Raw genomic sequence first — 21106 nt, 5'->3', positions numbered from 1 at the left:
CTCTTTACCGGCATTCCGTGCCACTATGATAATGCCAAAGTGGTAGCAATCAGAAAGCAGGCTCAGTCATGTTGTTTCCCATGCCAGCGTATCCAGGAGGGCATGGCACCATTGCTGTGGGAAGCTGCCATGTTCTTGGCCTTCTGAAATAATCTCCGCCATTCCAATGCTACTGGAGCTGTATGAGACAAAGCCATGGGGGAGGAGGAATTCTGCTACACCTGTGCCCCAAGAACTCTCTTGGGCCAAATTCGGATTTTTGTGTGTTTGTGCCGTCAAGTCGATGTCAACTCCTGGCAACCAGAGAGCCCTGTGGTTATCTTTGGTAGAATACAAGAGGGGTTAACCATTGCCTCCTCCCACGCAGTATGAGATGATGCCTTTCAGCATCTTCCTATATTGCTGCTGCCTGATATGGGTGTTTCCCATAGTCTGGGAAACATCCCATAGTCTGGGAAACATACCAGTGGGGATTTGAACCAGCAACCTCTTGCTCCCTAGGCAAATTACAGTGTACCTACAGTGAATTCTGTACATTTCTGTGCATCCAAAATAAAGGCTATGGTGTGCTGCATATTTTATTTATTTATTTACATTTATATCCCGCTCTTCCTCCAAGGAGCCCATAGCGGTATATGTGGTTATGGTTATTCTCACAACAACCCTGTGAGGTAGGTTAGGCTGAGAGATACATGACTGGCCCAGAGTCACTCAGTTAATTCCATGGCTGAATGGGGATTTGAAGTCGGGTCTTCTCAGTCCTAGTCCAACACTCTAACCACTACGCCATGCAAAATGAGGTGAGTCAGGAACCCCAAATTAACTTGGGGCTTTGACTTCAGCATTTGATTAACTGTATGATACATAATGCTGGGAAAAGTTGAAGGAAAGAGAAGAGGACGACTAGCAGCAAGGTGGATGGACTCGATCACGACAGCAATGAATGCACCACTGAGAGACCTTAGAGGCCAAGTGGAAGAGAGATCATCCTGGAGAGAATCTATCTATGTCGTCGCTAAGAGTAGACACCGACTTGACAGCACTTAATGAATCAATGATACTGGAACGAGTTTCAGGGTTATTTGAGACTAACTGCTTGTGTCAACAAGCCCCAGTTTCTATGAGCATACCATGAAAGAACTAACTATAATCATGCGCAACCATTTGCCAATGAATTCCTAGAGATGGTAAATATAAGGATAATACATCAAATGCATCTGTCAAAATGAGAGAAATCACACGCCCCGAGATGGATTGCTCCTTCTTGAGAGCATCCTGTTAATTTGAAATAGCACCCCAAGATGTGACCATTTGCTCTCTGAAAATGATGTTGAATGGCTCCTTTTCCTACTGGTTCTTTTACACTCTAGCTTCTTGTTCAAAAACAAGGACATCCAAGATGGAGATAAGAACAGGCTTAATCAGATTTATGTGTGTTCCTTGACATGTCTGCATGTGAAGCTCAGGGGAAATTTAGTGGTTAAGTCCTTTCTTTTTCTTTTTGGCCTTGGAAGGCTCACACTGTTGTTGCAGGGTGTGAATACTACTGACTAACTTCTCATGAGATTTTGTTACCACAATATCTAATCACAAGCCTATCATGTGAACAGCCTCCTGGGCATTTTTCACACAGGGGCTTTTAAAGCCCTTTAGCTCGCACCTCCTCCGGGATGGAGGAGGTGCGTTCACATATCGGGCAGATTTACCACTTAGTCCCTGCAAGCTATCAGGGAGCACTTCACACACAATTAGGGTTTTTAATCATGCATTAGAGTGTGGCTTGATTTATACTGGGGGTTAAAAAACCCCACTTTTTGCATTGGGTTTTTGGGACAATTTTGAGTTTGCATTAAAGCCTCGCAGTAAACCCACGGTATAGGCAGCTGTCTGGGAAAGCCCCTGGAGAAATATTTGCTGACATTTAGATCATATACTTAGGGACAACCATGGGATCTAGTTAACCCAGGTATTCTCAAACTTGGGTTCCCAGATGTTGCTAGACTACAACTCCCATCATCCAGTCCTCTGACTACCAGTTGCAGGGGAGTCACAGCAGGAGAGAGGGCATGCCCTCAACTCCTACCTGTAGGCTTCTCAGAGGCATCTGGTGGGCCACTGTGTGAAACAGGATGGTGGATTAGATGGGCCATGGGCCTGATCCAGCAGGGCTGTTCTTATGTTCAGTCGCAATGTAGCTGGAGATGATGGGAGCTGTAGTCCAGCAACATTTAGGGACCCAAGTTTGAGAACCCCTAGGTTAACCTTTAGGAAGCACACACCAGTCTTTCTGTAAGTACATCATGGCCATTGGATGTGCCAGCAAAATGGATTTCCTCATACTTTAAACAGCTGTGTATGTGTGTGTGGAGGGGGACCTATCTCAGAGTTATAATGCAATCCTACTCTATTAAAAATTAAGGAAAGTGTTGCCATTGATTTGTACAAGAGCAGAATTAGGGCTGAGCTCAAAGCTCAGGGGAGTGAACCATTCCCTGAAACCAATCTCCCTCCCATTTATGTTTTTCCTTTGTTGCTGCTGCCGCCACCCATTTCATGGTCCTGGTGGTGGCAGCACATCAAGGGCTCATAACGGCTGCCATTTCCCCCTCTCACAAGTCTTGAGAGCAGGCCTGCTCAACTTAGGCCCCCCAGCTGTTTTTGAACTACAGCTCCCACAATTCCCAGCCACAGTGGCCAATAGCCAGGGATTATGGGAATTGTAGGCCAACATCTGCAGGAGGGCCGAAGTTGAGCAGCTCTGCTTTAGAGTGAAGGCAGAAAGTATTTGCTCTCTCACTGTCTGGCTTTAGAACGATACGTTCTGAAGCCAGAGTGAGGGCAAAGCTCACCTCGTGAGGGGCCTTGCCCAGGTTGTGTGCAGTCTTCGAATATTTCTGGGCCCCAGAATTACCAGTTTCTTGCAAAGCATTCTGGGATACACCCTCAGCCTTGGTCTCCACATGCAGTGGAATGAGGGGGTAAAATCCTAAGGGGTTAGAGGGAATGGTATCTTTTCAGAGTGGAACATAGGCAGCTGCCATCTACTGAGTCAGACCATTGGTCCATCTAGCTCAGTATTGTCTTCACAGACTGGAAGTGGCTTCTCCAAGGTTGCAGGCAGGCATCTCTCTCAGCCCTATCTTGGAGATGCTGCCAGGGAAGGAACTTGGGACCTTCTGCTCTTCCCAGAGCATCTCCATCCCCTGAAGCGAATATCTTACAGTGCTCACACTTCTAGTCTCCCTTTCATATGCAACCAGGGTAGACCCTGCTTAGCTAAGGGGACAAGTCATGCTTGCTACCACAAGATCAGGTCTCCTCTCAGGCAGGAGATGCCATTTTTGAGTGTTCTCCCACATAAAACACTCTCTGTAAGCAAGCCCCGCACCCTCAACCCCACATCATCAAGGAGAACAGTTACAGCCCTGTACATTTTTCGATTTTCTAGTGTTCTCCTTTCAGGCAGTTTCTTCTACACAAGGAAGCATTCAAAAGTGGTATTCTCCAACTGATGTAGCCAGATGAGGAAAAGTCAACTCTGCTACCTTGGAACTCTTGGAATTCACTGGAAGTGCCAGCTATAATTTTCCTAATCAAATTCTCCCCTGCATCCAGAGAGTTCTTGTTTTTAATGGGTTGTTGTGCTGCCATTTTTTCAGTTTACCTCACAACTTTACCACCTCCCGCAACTGCAAGTTTGCAGACCATTTGTTCTGGAATCTAGTAAGGTCAAATAAGGGTATTTTATACATTATCTGTTCTCCTTTCTGGCTCGTTACTAAACGCATTGTAATGAAGGTGGAGGGCTACCATCTTTAGGGAGCCCTCTCCTCTCTTCCCCTCATGATGGGAATGCTGACCATGACTCTGGATGTCCGCAGCTACATTACTAGGCTTAAGCGCGGAAGGAAGCTGAAGATGTTTTCATAATGCAAGGAGGTAATAACCAGCTTTAAAATGGTCATGGCATGAACACTGCCATTGCTGCATTTTCAGAGTATCTTGGCGGGGGGGGGGGGCAGCAGAAAAATCACATCAACTAGTGAAGAGCAATCCTTGGCAGCCCTTCGTCTTGTATGATCAGTTTCCAGTTTGGCAGACAAGGCAAGGTCTCACTGACCTTGGCAGAGCTGGAAGGATGAGTATGGTGACCAGATGAGCCATTTCTCTGGCTTTTTGTTAGATCCAAAGCTGCTCACAGTGCAACAAGAAATGTCAACTACAGACGTCCGTTTTGGGGCTTCCTAGAACTGGGGCTGGTCAACGATGTTTTAGTGCGCAAGACAGAATATACAAATGGCACACTACTTTCACCAGTACAGGAATGCTGTTCTGCACAAACCCCATCGAAATGAATGTGGAAGCATGTTCCTCATATCAAACCCCCCCCCACCCTTTTGGCATCACAGAACTGAGCCAGATAAATCACTGAGCCAGGTCTCACGATCAGTGAGACCCGGTTTTGGAGGGTGCGCGGGGAGAGCGGGCTAAGCCCACTCTCCCCACAGACGAGCAGGAAGGGAGCCCTGGGTGGCCGGATCAGCCACCTACACGATTGCCGGCTCCGTGACGCAGCCGGCGGGGGCTGGGGAGCTCAGGGGCCAAGCAGCCCCTGGAAGCTCGAGTATGCCCTGCGCAAGTGCACAGGGCTTACTGGGGAGACCCCCGGAGCCGGCTTTTTGCCGCCCCTCCAGGGGTCTACTCGTGAGTAACCGCGGCACGGAGCCACAGCTACTCACGATCTTCAAAACCAGGTTTGCGGAGCATTCCCTCCACAAACCTGGTTTTAGGGCAGTGGTAGTTAGGCGCGCTACCCGCCTAGGAACCACCGGGCTTGCAGCCGAGCCTGGTGGTTCACACGATTGGGAGAAATCGGGCTAGCCTCCGCTAGCTCAATTTCACCCCATTGTGTGAATAGCCTCACTATGTAAGTAGTGTTCCCTCTAATTTTTTTCATCTGTGTGCAGAATTAATTTTGTTCCGGGTGTAAGTATCAAGGCAGTGTGCACACACGTGCATTCAGAGTGGGGCCTTCTTGAGTTAATGGAGTGGGATCTAAAATTAACTGAGCAGACATCAAAAAACTTGTGAGCGTGTGCATGTGCTCACGCCTTAGAGGGAACACTGTATGTAAGGTGACTGTTGCATCAAGTTTGCTAGAGCTTTCTACATAGTGAGCACTTTTTATTTTGCGCTATTGATAGGTAGGTAGGTAGGTAGGTAGGTAGATAGATAGATAGATAGAGAGAGAGAGAGAGATATCTATATTTATGTAAAGAAGGAGAGAAAGGGAGGGCGGGAAGGGTGTGCTTGTTTGAGCTAAGTTTATTGTTTTACGGTTTTTGATATGAAAGCTACCTGAGTGCCACCAATTTGGAAAAGCCAGGGTAAGTTGTGAATTAAACATATATGCAAAGATGCCCACATAAATAATGTATACATTGTTCCCTACAGTGTCTGAAAAGGGCACCCAACACTACAATTTGGAGAATATGCATATCTTCCAAACTGCAGATAAATCAATTAAAAGGCAGATCAATCAATGATAAACTCTTTAATCAGTGCCGCCCTGTTGTATTTCATGGCACCAGTTTAGTAAAAGGAACATGAGATTAAGGAGGGAATTGGCCGTGACCAATTTTAGCTGAACTAGGGGATCTATGTGTACTGGCTACATATTTCAACACACTAGAATGGCTCTCTAGAAATTGCAATCACTTATAATCTTTATACGAAAGCCTCATCCCTTTTCTCTATCCTTTGTCTCATGAGTTTTAACTTGCAATACCTCAAAGTTAGGGACCCATTTCTTATTCAGCTCAGCTCAGATATTTAGCCAATATCATGGCTAAAATAGGCCTTTAATTATACCATTAGCTTAAATGCCACAGAGGATGGATGCCAGCCCATATCCCATTTCTCATTAGTGGATGGTTTGAGGGCAGAATACTTTACATCCATCCAACTGTGCCAGATCCTGGAGGGAGGAGAGATGTTCATGCATAGCAGGTCAAAGTGAGCCAGCAAAACGCTGCAAGTGCTATGAAAATTGCTCATAAATTCAGTTCCACCCAGACAGACTCTCTGCACACAGCTATCTAGCCCAAAGCTTTATTGCTATAACCATGTCAGAGGGGAGGATCTTCAAATATCTGTGTTGCGCAGAAGGCAGCCTAATGAATATGGGACACGACTGGCAAAACAGAGCCCATTTTTAAAAGCCTCAGTCTGCGATAACCATGGAGAATTTCAAACGGTATTCTCCCCTTCACCCATTTCAAGCTATGTTGAAACACCAGAAGTTGCACATTTTGCAATAATTTTATCTTTAATTATTTAGCATTTTTAAATTCACAGATAGCTTTATAGCCATTATTTACTGTATTTTCTTTTTTTTTCTCCAGGGGTGGGGGAACTGCCAGGTAGAAATATTTGGAAGAGAGGAGCTTGAGCTTGAACAGGACGCAACAATTCTCCAACTGACAAGCACATGTTCAGCCAATATTGACGCAACTACATTGACTTTTTTGCATCTGGAGATTGTAAAATCCTAAACCGCCAAGGCCCTGTGTACATTAGGGAATGCTTCTTTTCATATGAACCAATCACTTAAGATTCAGGGAGGAGACGTGTGAATACTGTAAGATGTTCCCCTTAGAGGATGGAGCCACTCTGGGGAAAGCACCTGCACTCTCACATGCAGGAGGTTCCAAGTTCCCTCCCTGGCAGCATCTCCAAGACAGGACTGAGAGAGACTCCTGCCTGCAACCTTGGAGAAGCCGCTGCCAGACTGTGTAGACAATGCTGAGTTAGATGGACCAAGGGTCTGACTCGGTATAAGGCAGCTTCCTATGTTCCACTCCCCCACCTGCTTGGCAGAGGACTGTAATTCAGTGTTAGATCACATGTTCCAAGTTCAGTCCCTGGCCTCTCCAGGAAGGGCAGGGAAAGGCCTCTATCCAAAATCCTGTAGACAATACTGGCTCATGGTCTTACTCAGAAGAATGCAGTTTCCTATATTCGCTTTGTTTGAAAGATTAGGCTGACAGAAACACAATGCAGAGACTTTTCTGTGGAGGCCCTGCCATCTGGAATCCATTCATCTCCAATATCTGCCTTAAGACTACTTTGGAAGTGTGAATGACTCGTCTGTTTCCTCTCCTTCCCCCAGTAAGGTAAAGGTTCCACCAAAGTGAAATGATGCATATGCTATGTTGCTAGCAGAGGGTGCCTAATACTTCAGTGGTTCCACCTAGATTTGAGTGCCTAATATTTTGACGGCAGACACAATGAAAAGCACTATTTTTAAACGTTGGTTTCACTTGCAATAGTTGACACATTAATTTGCAACAGGAACTGAAGCGCTCTGTGTGTGTGCGTGTAAGTGTAAAAAGCACGACAATGCCCCATAATTTAGTTTAAATTACTGTGGAATCTAAACTATCAAAGCAACCTAATGCTAATAAATTAGCATTCAAATCAGTGACTGGAACATTGCCAAAGGCCACTGGAAATACTTCTTGTGGAAAACCAAACTCTCAGAATAAATGGGAGAGCTGGATCAGAGCAGAGCAGCCTTCCTCGCCTGTGGTGCCCAAGGGAAAGACGAGCCGCTTCTCCTCTGATAAAATCCCCAGGGAAGGCCCTGCTGCATAGGAAATGGCAGGTCCCCCACTGTGTGCAGACTCTCCCATTCAATGAACACATGGACACCTAGCAGCTGGCATACCTGTTTGGAAGGGATGCAACTTCCCAGTGCACATAAATGCAGAGCAATGCATGCATGCATACGTGCGTGCATTCAAACATGCCAGCCTACATGAAGGTACCTCCCATTTCATCATGAGTGCATCAGCCTCCAGACCCCATCAACAGCCTTCAGTTTATCCACCTAACATAAACAGATTCCCATCTCCGGATAAGAAATGGACATGGAGTCAAAGTCCCTGGAAAGTCCTGGGAATCCATTTCATGTAGAGTTCGGTTTCCAATTACATGAGAATTTTTCAAACTAGTTTCACATGCCTAGGATCTGGGCCCACCTATGAAGTTTCTCTCTCCTTCATCGGCTGTCTTTTTAAAACTCCAATTCTATCCAACCCTGGATTGGTGGGATGGGGCTATAGCTCAGTGAGAGAGCATCTGCTTTGCATGCAGAAGGTCAAGGTCCCAGGTTCAATCCCTGGCAGCATCTCTGGGAAGGGCTGGGAGAGACTCCTGCTTGAAACCTTGGAGTGCTGCCTTCAGTCAGACAATGAGTGAGGTGGACCAGTGGTTAGAAGGCAGCTTCCCTAAGTGGAGTTGAATGCAGGATGGACTTCTGCTTGAGGCTTTATACACATGGAAAGGGTTAGGGCAGGCCTGTAAAACATGCAGCCCGGGGGCTGGATGCGGCCCGCGAGGCCTTTTTTCCTGGCCCCCGGGGCTATTTCCCCTTCCTCCCCCTGCTGATTAACCCCCCCGCCCCAATTCCAGCCACTGTGTGGCTGAGGAGATGGCTGCGGGTGTTCTTCCTTACCCTCCCTCATGGCAGCAGTGGCGCACAGCGGCAGAAACCAGAGCGACACTCGGGCCTGCCATTTGGCCCAGCGTTGCTTCCCAACTGCAAGGTGCGCCTGCACAGTTAAGTCTATCTCACCCATCAAGACTGCTCCATTCTCTCTCTCTCTCTCTCTCTCTCTCTCTCTCAAGCCAAGCCTCCTGCTGCATCCTTTCCATCTTTCTTTCCCCTTCTCCCTTCTTTTCCAAAATTATGAGAAGTTCTCTTCCATGTTTTGTGTGATGATTTGGCAGAGGTGGAAAGGAAAACAATGCATTTTATTATGTATTTTGTACAGATTGTATAATATTTATATTATTAGAATGAATTTTAATTCAACTTATTTCATATTAATTTAAATCAATCTTGGTCTGCCAGAACATCAAAAGTTAAATATTGATTAAATTCATTTTTTATTCATTTTTAATTCATTTCTCTTTAATAGCAATAGCAATAGCACTTACATTTATATACCGCTTTATAGCCGGAGCTCTCTAAGTGGTTTACAATGATTTAGCATATTGCCCCCAACATTCTGGGTACTCATTTTACCGACCTCGGAAGGATGGAAGGCTGAGTCAACCTTGAGCCCCTGGTCAGGATCGAACTTGTAACCTTCTGGTTACAGGGCGGCAGTTTTACCACTGCGCCACCAGGGGCTCATGGTGGTTGATTGGTTGATATTAAGTGTTACTCTAATAATCAGCACCCTAGGAATTGACCTCGGCCCCCATGAACCAAGTCATGGTTGGTTTCGGCCCGCCAGGTCACTTGAGTTGTGCAGGCCTGGGTTAGGGACCTAGGAAGTTGCCTTATACAGAGTCAGGACCTTGGTCCAACTAGCTCAGTATTGTCTACATTGACTGGCAGCAGCTCTCCAAGGTTACAGGGCAGGAAGCTCTCCCAGTCCTACCTGGAGATGCTGCCAGGGATTGAACCTGGGACCTTCTGAGGACAAAGTAGTTGGTCTACCACTGCGCTCTGGCCCCATCCCCAAAGGTAAGGCTTTGGACAGCAGTGGCTGGAGGGACCAATGGCCTGGTTCTGCCCAAGGCCGTGTCGTACACTCATCCTACCCTCTACTGAAAGCTACACAGTTGTTTGGTGCAGGCAACTCAATCATGTCAGGTACCGAAAAGAAACGAGAGCAAAATCTCTTCTTGCACTTCTCCTTGAGACTTCAGCGCTAACTAACTCTTGACACCTGACCTTGGTTCTTAATTTGGTGGCCATCGCTGCCTAATCTGGCCTCCGGAAGGGATTAGGGCAGCACTTTCTAAAGGGCTTACTTGTGGATGCTGCTCTTTCCCTGAACGACTGTCTGAGTCGCCAGCCTTCAGAAGGCCAAGAGATTACTCCGACTAGACCTAAAAGCGGATTATTGTCAGTGCTGGGAATCCTCAGCAGCTCCTGCTCTACCCTTCGCTTCCTACACAGTCACACGGGGCAGACCCACCATTGTGCAGTCGTGTGCCCTGCACAAGGGCTACCAGGGGAGGGGTGCAGGCAAGGGCAGGGGTCGCAGGGGCCTGTCCTCCACGGCGGGACCCCCACCTGCCCTGCCATTCACTGTCTGCTGCTGAGGGCCAACTGTCCTCCCTGCTGCCGTTGGCCTCCTTGGCCCTGCTATGCACTACCTCTGCAGCCGGGTTGCTGCCTTCACCAGCAGTAGGATGACATCAAGTGGTGATATTATTATGCTATCCCATGGCCGGCAAAGGGCAGCAAGACTGCCAAAAGGTTTGAACATTCATCCATCCATCCATCCATCCATCCATCCATCCATCCATCCATCCATCCATCCATCATATTTCTATACCACCTGATATGTACATCTCTAGGCATAACATTGGCTGCCACCAATATTGCTACCCCCCTCCCCCACCCCCAGCCAGATTTTACAAATACGAGGAATATTTATATATCGCTCTCAATATCTCTCAACAGACATTCCCAAAGTGGTTTACATAGATATAAACAAACAAACAAAATGGCTCCCCTTGTCCCCAAAGAGATCACAATCCAAAAAAAGAAACATAAGCCAGACATCAGCAATAGCCACTGGAGGGGTGCTGTGCTGGGGATGGATAGGGCCAGTTGCTCTCCCCGCTGTGAAATAAAGAGAACCACCATTTTTAAAAGCTGCCTATTTTTTGTTCATTTAGCAAGGGAATGGATTCCTCCCTTTAAAGAAGTCCAAATGGAGGGCCAATTTACCTACTCTGCTCTGGGAGCATTTCCCCTATCTGTGCCTTTTCCTGAATGGATAGCTAGCAAAATAGTCTTGCCTACATGCCTGCTATGGGCATGAGTGGTGCAAGAAAACCCATACAGCTCTTGGTGGGTAAGCTGGCACCGTTTTTGCTTGCGGCAAGCTGGTGCGCACAACTGCAGTGCCACGCATGAATTCAGTCTGCCCAGGAAAGTACTCATGGAGCTGTGTGGAATGAATCCATGCTCTTTGTCCCCAGTTCCAAAGTCGTCACCAAAGGCTAATTTCGTTTGCGTGGAAAATATGAAGCAGCCACTCGTGTTTGCAAACACATGTGGGCACACTATAGACATGCTGCCTTGGTCTAACTTACCACGGTACCGGGATATGTGCCCTCATGTATTTACAAGCATAAAACACCAGCACATAGACAATCCACTGACTACAGAAAGCATAACGTGGCCCTGAATGTGCTATCAAAGAGCAGATAGGCTCTGGAACAGCAAGGATTAGCCTCCAACAGGAACAAGGAGCCTGCTTCACTAGGAACCCTAGGATGAGAGGGAGGAGCATTTGTCTGAATTTCTGTGAACTGCTCACACTTAGGGTCAAACTGGACATGATGAGAAACATAATTAAAAACAACAACAAAAAACAGCACCGGGGCGGAGGTGCTGAATCCGGAACACAGGGGAGTGTCGGGGTCTAGGCCCTTTGTTTCATGCGGTTATCCCAACTAAAAATGACCTCTTCAGAAGTTATTTGCCCTGAGAAGAAAGGCATCCATTGGGGTGGGGCATTGTCTCAGGACAACTGTATAGAAGGAAAGGGTTAAAAAAAACACAAACCCTCTCCCGCCCCTGCTATGTATTTTAAAGACAGAAATTAAATGATGCATTACTCGCCATGTGCAGCTTGATCTGCACCTAAAAAGCATTTCCATGTAGAAAAGAATCTAAGCCCACATGCAGACGACAATAATTGACAGTATTCTCATACGACTCTGTGCATGTCGAGTACCAAGTGTGTGCCCTACTGCCACATGAATGCAGATCTTGTGTGTTTCCCTGCACAGAAGTGTGCTCCCTGTAGGAAAAGCATGATGTGCCAAGTATGTGCATTTGCAAAACTTCTAGTATGCATGGACCACAAAACAGGAGTTAAGAAGGCTGTATACATGAAGAGGAGGGCCTTTGGTTTGTTTATACAAGGCATGTGGGTGCGCGCGCACACACACACACACACACGGACATTTGGTTACTGTGGGCAGATTGAGCTGCTGGATGCAAACCTCTGTTCATTCCTCAAGCCTCCAATTTATCTCCTGCTACTTTGAAGAGAGATGTTTGGGTATAAGAACTGGCAGACTAGGAGAACATCATGTCCTTATCCAAGGAAAAGGCTTTGTTCCTTCCCCTCTTCCCCCTCATATCTACCACCAACACATTCTAAAAGTCATTACAAATGGTTAAGAGACTGGAGATTAAATTCAGAAATAAAAATACTATTCAAATACAGGCAAATCTCCCTATTCATGGACTCGACATCTGTGGTTCCGCGTATCTGCAGTCGGGTAATTGACACCCAACCTTGGCATATGCGGGGGAAATGGGTTTTTAAAGGATTAATTTCATGTATCCACAGTGTCAGGGTGGCTGGAAAGGACCTCTGAGGTGATTTCTGGCTACCATTTTCAGAAAAGGAGCCATTTTGCGGCTCATTTTTTAAAAAACAAACATTTCCCCCCATGATTTTCAGTAGAAAAATGGAGGACTTGTGTGTGTGTGGGACATTCCTGAACAGCTGGAGACCCATGGAGCACAGTAGGGCACTGTTTCCACCCACCCCTCTTTTGGGGGGCAGCTTTTTGTCGATTTTTGCCCATTTTTCCAGCCTCCAGGAACCTCCCATCATTCCCATCGCTTTAATGCCCCATTATCCACGGTTGTAGCAGAGAACAGAACCCCCCGCAGATAATAGGGTCCACCCATATGCAAAGTGCAAATAATTATTATATGCAAATAGTAATGGGGTGAGAAACGATTCACATGCAGTTGTATCCGTCGCTTACTTTTCAGCCATTCCCAGCTATTTTGTTACCCGTCATCACCTGAGCATGCTTGCCTTCTCAAATGCACTGTCAGGTGCATATATGCTTGCAAAGAACTCTCTATCAGGCCGCAAACCAACATTCAGAACGATCAACACAGACATGCCCATGGGTATTCAACCGACTAAGCCAACATGACAAGTTAAAATGGTGTTAGAAGGGGAAAACAAACAATAAAGAAAAGGTGCATTCCAAAGTCTCTCCCGATGAGGCGGTTTGGATCATCTGCACATCTCAGACATACAAAACCATTCCGTTACCTGCTGCCTTTGGTAAGCAGAGAATGTCCTTTCAATGTCTTCGAGGTCCAACACCTTAAACACCTTTGCGTCGTCAATGTCGGTCCACACAGTGCCTTCCAGCTTATTCTAGGAGGAGAGGAGAGATGATGGGAGAAGCATCACGTTTCCCACCCCCAATGTGTGCTACGTCTTTGTATGCTACATCTTTGTAGCGTTCAAATGAAATCAGCCATTACAAATGGGACTCTTTGACAGGTCACCCTCGCCTTAAGTGTATAATGTTTCTTTGTGGGAGGAGAGCTGGTCTTGTGGTAGCACGCAAAGTCTACAACTTATGCTAAGCAGGGACTGCCCTGGTTTGCATTTGAATGGGAGACTGTGTGTGTGAGAACTGTAAGGTATTCCCAATAGGGAATGGGGCTGCTCTGGGAAGAGCACCTGCATGCTTGCATGCAGAAGCTTCCAAGTTCCCTCCCTGACAACAACAAGATAGAGCTGAGAGAAACTCCTGCCTGCAACCTTGGAGAAGCCGTTGCTAGTCTGTGTAGCCAATACTGAGCTAGATGGACCAATGGTTTGACTTGGTATACGGCAGCTGCCTATGTTCAGTTCAACTCCAAAGTCAAGTCATTGTTCAACAGGAACAATGTTATGCTACTGCAAGAAGATCACATCGCTGTGCTAAAAAAATGGGGATTTTCAGAACTACACCCTTGCACAAGCAATGTTAACACATATGAAGAATGCCACAGTTTGTGCAAGCACAAGCATGCTTGATGTAGTGCAACACTACTTGGGAACACGAGAGGCAGACTTAGCGCAAGCCAGCACAACCGCCTTGCACTTGCGCAACATTGTTCCGCAAGCACCGCACTGGTCAGGATGTCGGCCACCGATCTAGCTACCTCTTCAATTCCAGCCATGTGTAGTGATTCCAAGTTCCTCGTACAGAGAAACTGGGTCCTTCTAAAGCGAAACAGAACCAGAACTTAAGAGGAGCCCTGCAGGATTAGACTGAAAAAAGGTTCATCTGGTTCAGCAGCCTGCTTCTACCAGATAGATGCCGCAGCTTAAAGGTAGCAGTTTTTAGGGCTCACAGGTCTCCTTTTTCTGCCCTTGGACAGTATCGGCAAGGGTTACAGGCAGCCCCTGTCCAAAGGTTATGGGAGCCCAAGCCCAATTCCAGAAAAGGTGTGTGTGTGTAGGTGGAAGAAGTCTGATCGGACAAGGCCTTTTTGGAAAGTAAGCAGCCCTGATTTCTTCTACAACTGGAGGTGTAGTTATGATAATGGGCATGATGTAGTACAATTGTTGATTAAGGCCTGGGAGATACACACTGGATAAAGTAGAAAGCCTATTAGCCACTCTGCTGATATTTTCAAAAAGCATTCTTGGACCTTGGCCCAAAGGAACCTACAGAAGGCATTCAGCCAGGCAGGGTGCAGCTTCTGCAAGGGGCACGTGTACTTGTGCGTTTTACAGCAAGACTGCAAGATGTGTGGGAAAGGATACAGAGAACAGAGGGAGCTGCCATATACCAAGTCAGACCATTGGTCCATCTGGCTCAGTACTGTCTACACAGACCGGCAGCAGCTTCTCCAAAGGCACAGGAAGGAGTTTCTCGCAGCCCTATCTTGGAGATGCTGCCAGGGAAGGAACTTGGAACCTTCTGCATGCAGATGCTCCTCCCAGAGCAGCCTCATCTCCTGATGGGGGCTTTACAATACTCACACATGTAGTCTCCCATTCAAATTCAAACCAAGGCAGACCCTGCTTAGCAAAGGGGGCAATTCATGCTTGCCTCCACAAGACAAGCTCGCCTCCCATAAGAAGAGGTGTAAGGAAAAAGTACAGCCATTGTGCTATTGGCTGGAGCTAATCTGCCTGGCTTAGAGAGCCTGCTAGAAGACGCAAGTGTACCCTTGTTTATTTTTACATTTATATCCCGCTCTTCCTACAAGGAGCCCAGAACAATGTACATGGTTATGTTTATCCCCACAACAACCCTGTGAGGTAGGTCAGGCTGAGAGATAAGTGATTGGCCCAGGGTGTCATGGCCCAGACCTCTGAGTCAGAAGAGTCAGAGGAGGAGAGGGAGGACTCGGTTGGGAGTACAGGCTCAGAGGCACACAGCAGGATTTGGCTGTGAGAACAGACTCTGGAGCTGAGCTGGGACAGCAGCAGACAGCGGAATCTGAACAGCTGGCAGAGATGAGGGCTGAAGAGACTGATCAGGAGGAAGCTGGAATTTCACCTGTGTTAAGAAGACGTCTCAAGAGAAAGGCTCAGTGAGAGACACGCAGGCGCAAGATCTCGCAGGAGAGGAAATAGAAATGCTGAGTCAGGACAGCCTGATTGGCTGCTGGTTATCTCGAGCCCTATATCAAGCTGACACGGTTTCTAAGTCAGCATTGTCAGCAACGTTGCCTATCGCAGACGGTGTCCTTACTTAAGAATTATTCAACCTTTTGTGTTTCAGCCTGTCCTTGTTCTGTTCATTCCTTGTTCCGTTGTTTTCAGTTATTGCTCAGTTATCGTAGAGGGGGTACCTAGTTTAGTTCAAGGGGCTTTATTTTGTTTATGCTACTTTTCTTTGTGAGTCATTTTTTGCTTTCGTTTATGCACCTAGGCTACGATTCTTACCTCCAGACTTTCTGTTTGACTCACAGAAGTAGAGCTGAAGGGATTGTAAAACCTGTCGGGTCAGCCGAGACAACAGATTTATGACACAGAGTCACCCACTGACTTAGAGAAATGATCAAGGTTTTGGCCACTACAGAATTCCAAAAACAGCCACAATTTCTGGATGAGTTAGAACTGCGGTTCTAGTTGGCAGAAGGGGATCCCAGAATTAGAAGCCTAAAATGGCAGATGGGAACGGATTCCTTACCTCAGACAGCTTGGCCCAGTTGAAAGACTTGAGCGCATTTGTGGGCTGAGGAATGTTCTTCTTCTTGAGTGATCCAAGTGGTGCTCCTGGGGGTGGGGTTATTCCTCCTAGTGGAGGGGGCCCCGGGGGAGGGGGTGGGCCGCCAGGAGGTGGTGGTGGGGGAGGAGGTGGCGGGAGCATTCCACCAGGTGGTGGCGGTGGCACTGGGAAGAGGGATCCCATGGAGGATGTCGGTAAGGGCCCCCCAGGAGCACCAGGTGGTAGAGGGGGCCCTCCTGGAACTGGAGCACATATTGCTCTCTGAAAGAAAGATGACATACAGTTACAAAAGGAATCTGCAGGACAGTTGAAAGCACAGGCAAGTTAGCATTTAGGATGTTAGTGACTGATCATGGTTCAAAAGCAACGGGCCCTATGCAACTGAGAACAATGAAAAACACTGTTTGATATAGAGACTAAAGACTCTCCAACTTGGGTTCGGAATGTGGGGCACAGCAGCAGGCAGGCACCCCATTCTAGGGAGGCTAGAGCTCCCTGCCTCATACTGGCTGGCTTGTCCCCTGGGGCGGAGGAGGTTCACAATCCTGGTCCCCAGATGATGTTGGACTACTACTTATTTGACCATTGTGGCTGGGGATGATGGGAGCTGTAGTCCCAATATCTGGAAACCCAAGTTTGAGAACCTCTGCTTTCAAAAGATTACAGCAGTTTACATGGTCCAGGCACTGATCAGCCCACAAAAGGTTTTGCTTCAGAGACACTACAGCCAAGCATTCAAGATGGTGGCACCAATCAGCAGGATTGAGCCGAGATGATCTTGTTCAGACAGATATGCCAATATTTGCTTTCCGGCTTTGGCCATCTTCTTGCCTTTGTCAGTTTTGTAGCTATATCCTTTTGTTTATTGGATGGTTAATTTGGACAGAATGCCAAAACAGAGTTTGCAAAAAGCCAGAGCTCCAGATTCTGGTCTGGTAGCTTCTCACAATCCGCAGTTTGCCAGATCGAGTCTCTTCAGAAGCTGCAACAAGCCATGATTTGGCATTATGTCTGAACCATCCATAAGAACAACAAGGAAATCTGGCACATTCCCCATAAAACCATCAGAGCAGATGTATATAGATGTACTTTATTTCTCTCTCTTTTTAAACGTTGCTCACATAGGATATAATTCAGAAGTCTCCCTGTGTGTGGCAGACACTTCTCTGTAGTTCTCTATGGAGAAGGAACTTATCAGCTCACGAGCAATGGGAAATCTGACCTATTTCTTCCAGAAAAAGGAGGTCTGGTCTCACCCTGCTAAGTTCATGGATCTGCGCCGTGAGATCTGCTACTTGCTGCTTGACTTGCTTGTGTTCAGACAGCTCTTTTTCTAGTTTCTCCTTCATTTTATTCAAGGTCTGCATCATCTCCTCTTTCTCCTGGGTCTTGGCATCACACTCCCGCTCTTTCTTTTCCAACTTCTGCTGGAGCTCATGATGTTCTTTGAAAAGAGGCGGGGGAGGAAATATTCAGAATCACGATTTCAAACTGTTGACTGGATGTTACAGAAATGATGATGGAGAAATGGTTCCTGCACTGAGTGTTGAGGTTAAGGGCCATTGGGACAATCTATCAGGAACAAACCGTTTCACGCAGCCCTGTGGAAATGCACCCTACAAAGCTCCCCTTTACTCTGATGTAACTTGTGCAAGAAACCTTCCCAGATGCACGGGCACAATTTTTACAGAAATTTCCCCCTAACAGAAGTTGTTCTCTTCCCAATAGGTGAAGAGACAAAAATGAATGCATCCTCTTATAAACAGTCCTCTCAACAGATTTGCACTGCAGAGGGATAGATTCTGCTTAAATATATTTAGTGCACAGAGAAGGGTTTGGATATTACAAATGGGATATGCTTCTTTAGGGGAAAATGATAGAATTATAATTTCATTAGAAGTTTAAACGAGTTGGAAAAAGGTATAAATTTCCTTAATATATGTAGGAATCTCTGCCTTATTAAAGCAGGTTTCAATTGGTTGTCCCTTACATCCCCCTTCAGTCCTAGTATTTATTTATAGGATATCATCAAAGTACAAAAGCATAGGTCCCAACATGCTTATGATCTTAAATGCAACTCAGACGAGGCAAGGGAGGAAGGGGAACAAAGTGGAGGCAGGGCAAACAGCTTTGAGAATGGTTTTTGGTTGAACAGTGGTGTGTACATATTTTTGAAAAGTGGTATGTGCATAAGCAAAGAGGAACCTTTCAAAGTGGTGATTCTCTTGTATTTAGCAAGAGGAGAGCAGGTGGCCCTATCCATGCTTTTTAGATTGTGATCCCTTTTGGACAAGGAAGCATCATTTATTATTTAACTTTATTTATTATGTAAACCACTCTGAGAACTTTGGATGAAAAGCAGTATATAAATATCCAGAGTAGAAGTTTTAATATGAATGATAATGAATGGTTGGAGAATATGCAATTACAGGTTGAGTATCCCTAATCCGGACATCTGAAATGCTCCAAAATCCGGAATGCTTCACTACGGCGTGTGCCCGCAGCACCAACAAAACATTATTTTCACATGAAATCTGAATTTCATCTCCACCTAAAATACCATGCTTGAGTCTAACATGGCCAGCAACATTACTGCATTGAAAATTTTCTGGCAATTAGTTTTCATTACATTTACAGCTACCTGTAGTTATCATACATTCAATGCTTATTTGTTTTTATACTTTAAATAAAACCTAAAAAAATAAAATACAGTGTACAGTAACCTTTTGTGTTTAGTCTTGGATCCCATCCCCAGGATATCTCATTACAGTATGCAAATATTCCAAAATCCAGAAAAGTCTGAAATCCAGAACACTTCTGGTCCCAAGCAGTTCAGATAAGAGATACTCAACTTGTATGTATTTAATTATTATTTCTTTAACATATTTTTATACTGCCCAAAACACAAGTCTCTGAGCAGCTAATTATTGCAGCTGCAGGTCCTTAGGGCTTGGTTACAGAAGGGCTTGGGGACTAGGGCAATGTGCCAAAAGATTCATTATTCTGCAATGTTTTTTTAAAATAAACTAGTGATGACTTGAAGGAAGATATGAGAACAGCCATACTCGATTTCTCCCTCTAGATTGCGTTCTTAGGTCTCCATGCCTGGGAGAGACTTCTCTGTAGTCCTCCATGGGAAGGGAACATCCAGCAAACTCAAGTGCAGTTTGGCATCTTTCTAATCCTGCTTCTCCCTTTGGAGTTATTCCTTTCCTGACAGCAATTACCTCAGGAAGTTTTAAACACTTTCTCCACTCACAAAAGGGGAACCATTTTCTTCCCCAAGGAATACTAAAGGAAGTTAAGTACAAGTGGCATTCTTCTAAACCAGTGATTCTCAAACTTGGGTCCTCAGGTGTTATTGGACTTCAACTCCCATAATCCCCAACCAAAGGCCACTGAGGCTGGGGATTATGGGAGTTGAAGTCCAATAACACCTGAGGACCCAAGTTTGAGAATCCCTGTTCTAAACTGAAGCCAAACTGTATTATTTCATTTATATCTCTATCATTTTAAAATGATAAAGTTTGCTATCCTCATATTACGTTTCCCCAGCTTACCCTCTCCTAACCCTCCCAGAGGTTCTGCTGTCTTCACTCCTCACCAAATCCAATGATCAGACCCCCACACCAATCCACAGCCACAAGTTCAAACCCACCACCTACTCTTCAGTACTTTCTCTCCACCCAACCAGGATCAGATTAGTCTCTGGGACTTCTGCACCTGTGACGTCACTTTCTCACAACCATAAGAGCACAAGGAACTGCCTTAACCCAAATCTGATCATGGCTCACCTAACCTAGCACCCTGATTACGCCAGCTCACCAAAGTCGCAGGCAGAGATCTTTCCTCAGCTCTACTACTAAAGTTCCTTTAGGCTAGGGCAGGGGTTTTCAAACGTGGGTCCCCAGATTTTCATTCATTCATTCAATTTCTATACCACCCATCCAAAAATGGCTCAGGGCGGTTGCTGGACTACAACTCCCATCAGCCAAAGGGATGGTGGGAGTTATAGTCCAACAACATCTGGGCACTCACATTTGAGAACCTCTGTTCTAGAGCAGGGGTTCCCAACTTTATGGTACTCCAGATATTGCTGAACTACAATTCCCATCATCCCCCAGCCACAATAAATAGTAGCTGAGAATGATGGGAGTTGTAGTTCAGCAATATCTGGAGTTCCACAAGTTTGGAACCCCTGTCCTAGAAGATTCAACAAGCAAGCCACTGCTCTATAATTGACCAACGGCCCTTCTAGCTGTGGTGACCAGACTGCCATTTCCTTTCTGCTCTATCCTGTACCCATTCCTCTTTGCAAAATCGCATCTTAGGCCCCAAATTTTTAATATTTACATCTCATTCACCTTTTCTCATTTTTTCTGCTTGCTCTTTCCATTGTTTAACTTCATTTTCATTAACCAACCTGAAAAGAAGAAGAAAACACCATCTTACATGAAGCAAGCAAGCACCAGCACCACACAGTTAGCAAGTAAGAGACTCCAAAATGCGGGATTAGGTAAAGCCTGGAAGATTGCATCCAGATGTCTTTGTTAGTAACTTCATTTCCCTCCCACAGAACATTTCACAATGGCAAGGTTTTATATACATGTAGTTACCTTGAAAGCTATTCATGGGGTTGGGCTCATTAAGTATTGCCAGATTTTTCAAAGGGCAATTCTTGCGCACAAGAGATTATTGGCAGGGAAGATCCATTGGCATCCTCCTCTCTAGCCATTGGCTTAGCTGCTAGAATGCCATGGAATGTTCATACACCACTCTGCTCAGGCTGAAGGTATTGCCAAAGGAATGTTGGCAAACTAGTGCAGATCTAAGGTAAAGGTGAAAAGGTCTATCTCGGTTACAAGGTGGCAACTTTATTCCAGAATTAGAAGTTGGTTATGTTTTCTGCAGAGCTGGCTAATCACCATAAAATTGGGCCAGTGTGGAGGGACAGATCACCTTCCTTTCCTGAATATACTTTCCATGGTCCTAGTCAACAAAGCATAATGAAACCATGGAATTCACTACTACAGGACTTAGAGATAGCCTCTAGTTTAGATGGTTTTAAAAGGGG

At 45.9% G+C, this 21106-nt stretch overlaps 1 protein-coding gene across 3 annotated transcripts in view; it reads right to left on the bottom strand.

Annotated features, from left to right (window-relative positions):
• Positions 1 to 21106, bottom strand: part of DAAM1 (dishevelled associated activator of morphogenesis 1) — a 254671-nt gene that overhangs the window by 45564 nt on the left and 188001 nt on the right. For all 3 annotated transcript variants that reach the window (XM_053272446.1, XM_053272455.1, XM_053272462.1), the window contains 4 exons: positions 20397 to 20455; positions 17289 to 17476; positions 15994 to 16293; positions 13122 to 13229 (listed from right to left, as the gene is read on the bottom strand). In XM_053272446.1, coding sequence (XP_053128421.1) covers positions 13122 to 13229; positions 15994 to 16293; positions 17289 to 17476; positions 20397 to 20455 — 655 coding nt within the window. The remainder of the gene's footprint in view (positions 1 to 13121; positions 13230 to 15993; positions 16294 to 17288; positions 17477 to 20396; positions 20456 to 21106) is intronic.

This window comes from Hemicordylus capensis, chromosome 1 (assembly GCF_027244095.1).
Source record: "Hemicordylus capensis ecotype Gifberg chromosome 1, rHemCap1.1.pri, whole genome shotgun sequence".
Lineage (NCBI taxonomy): Eukaryota > Metazoa > Chordata > Lepidosauria > Squamata > Cordylidae > Hemicordylus > Hemicordylus capensis.
The sequence above is the reverse complement of the archived record's forward strand: the minus strand, read 5'-3'. Positions and strand labels throughout refer to the sequence as shown.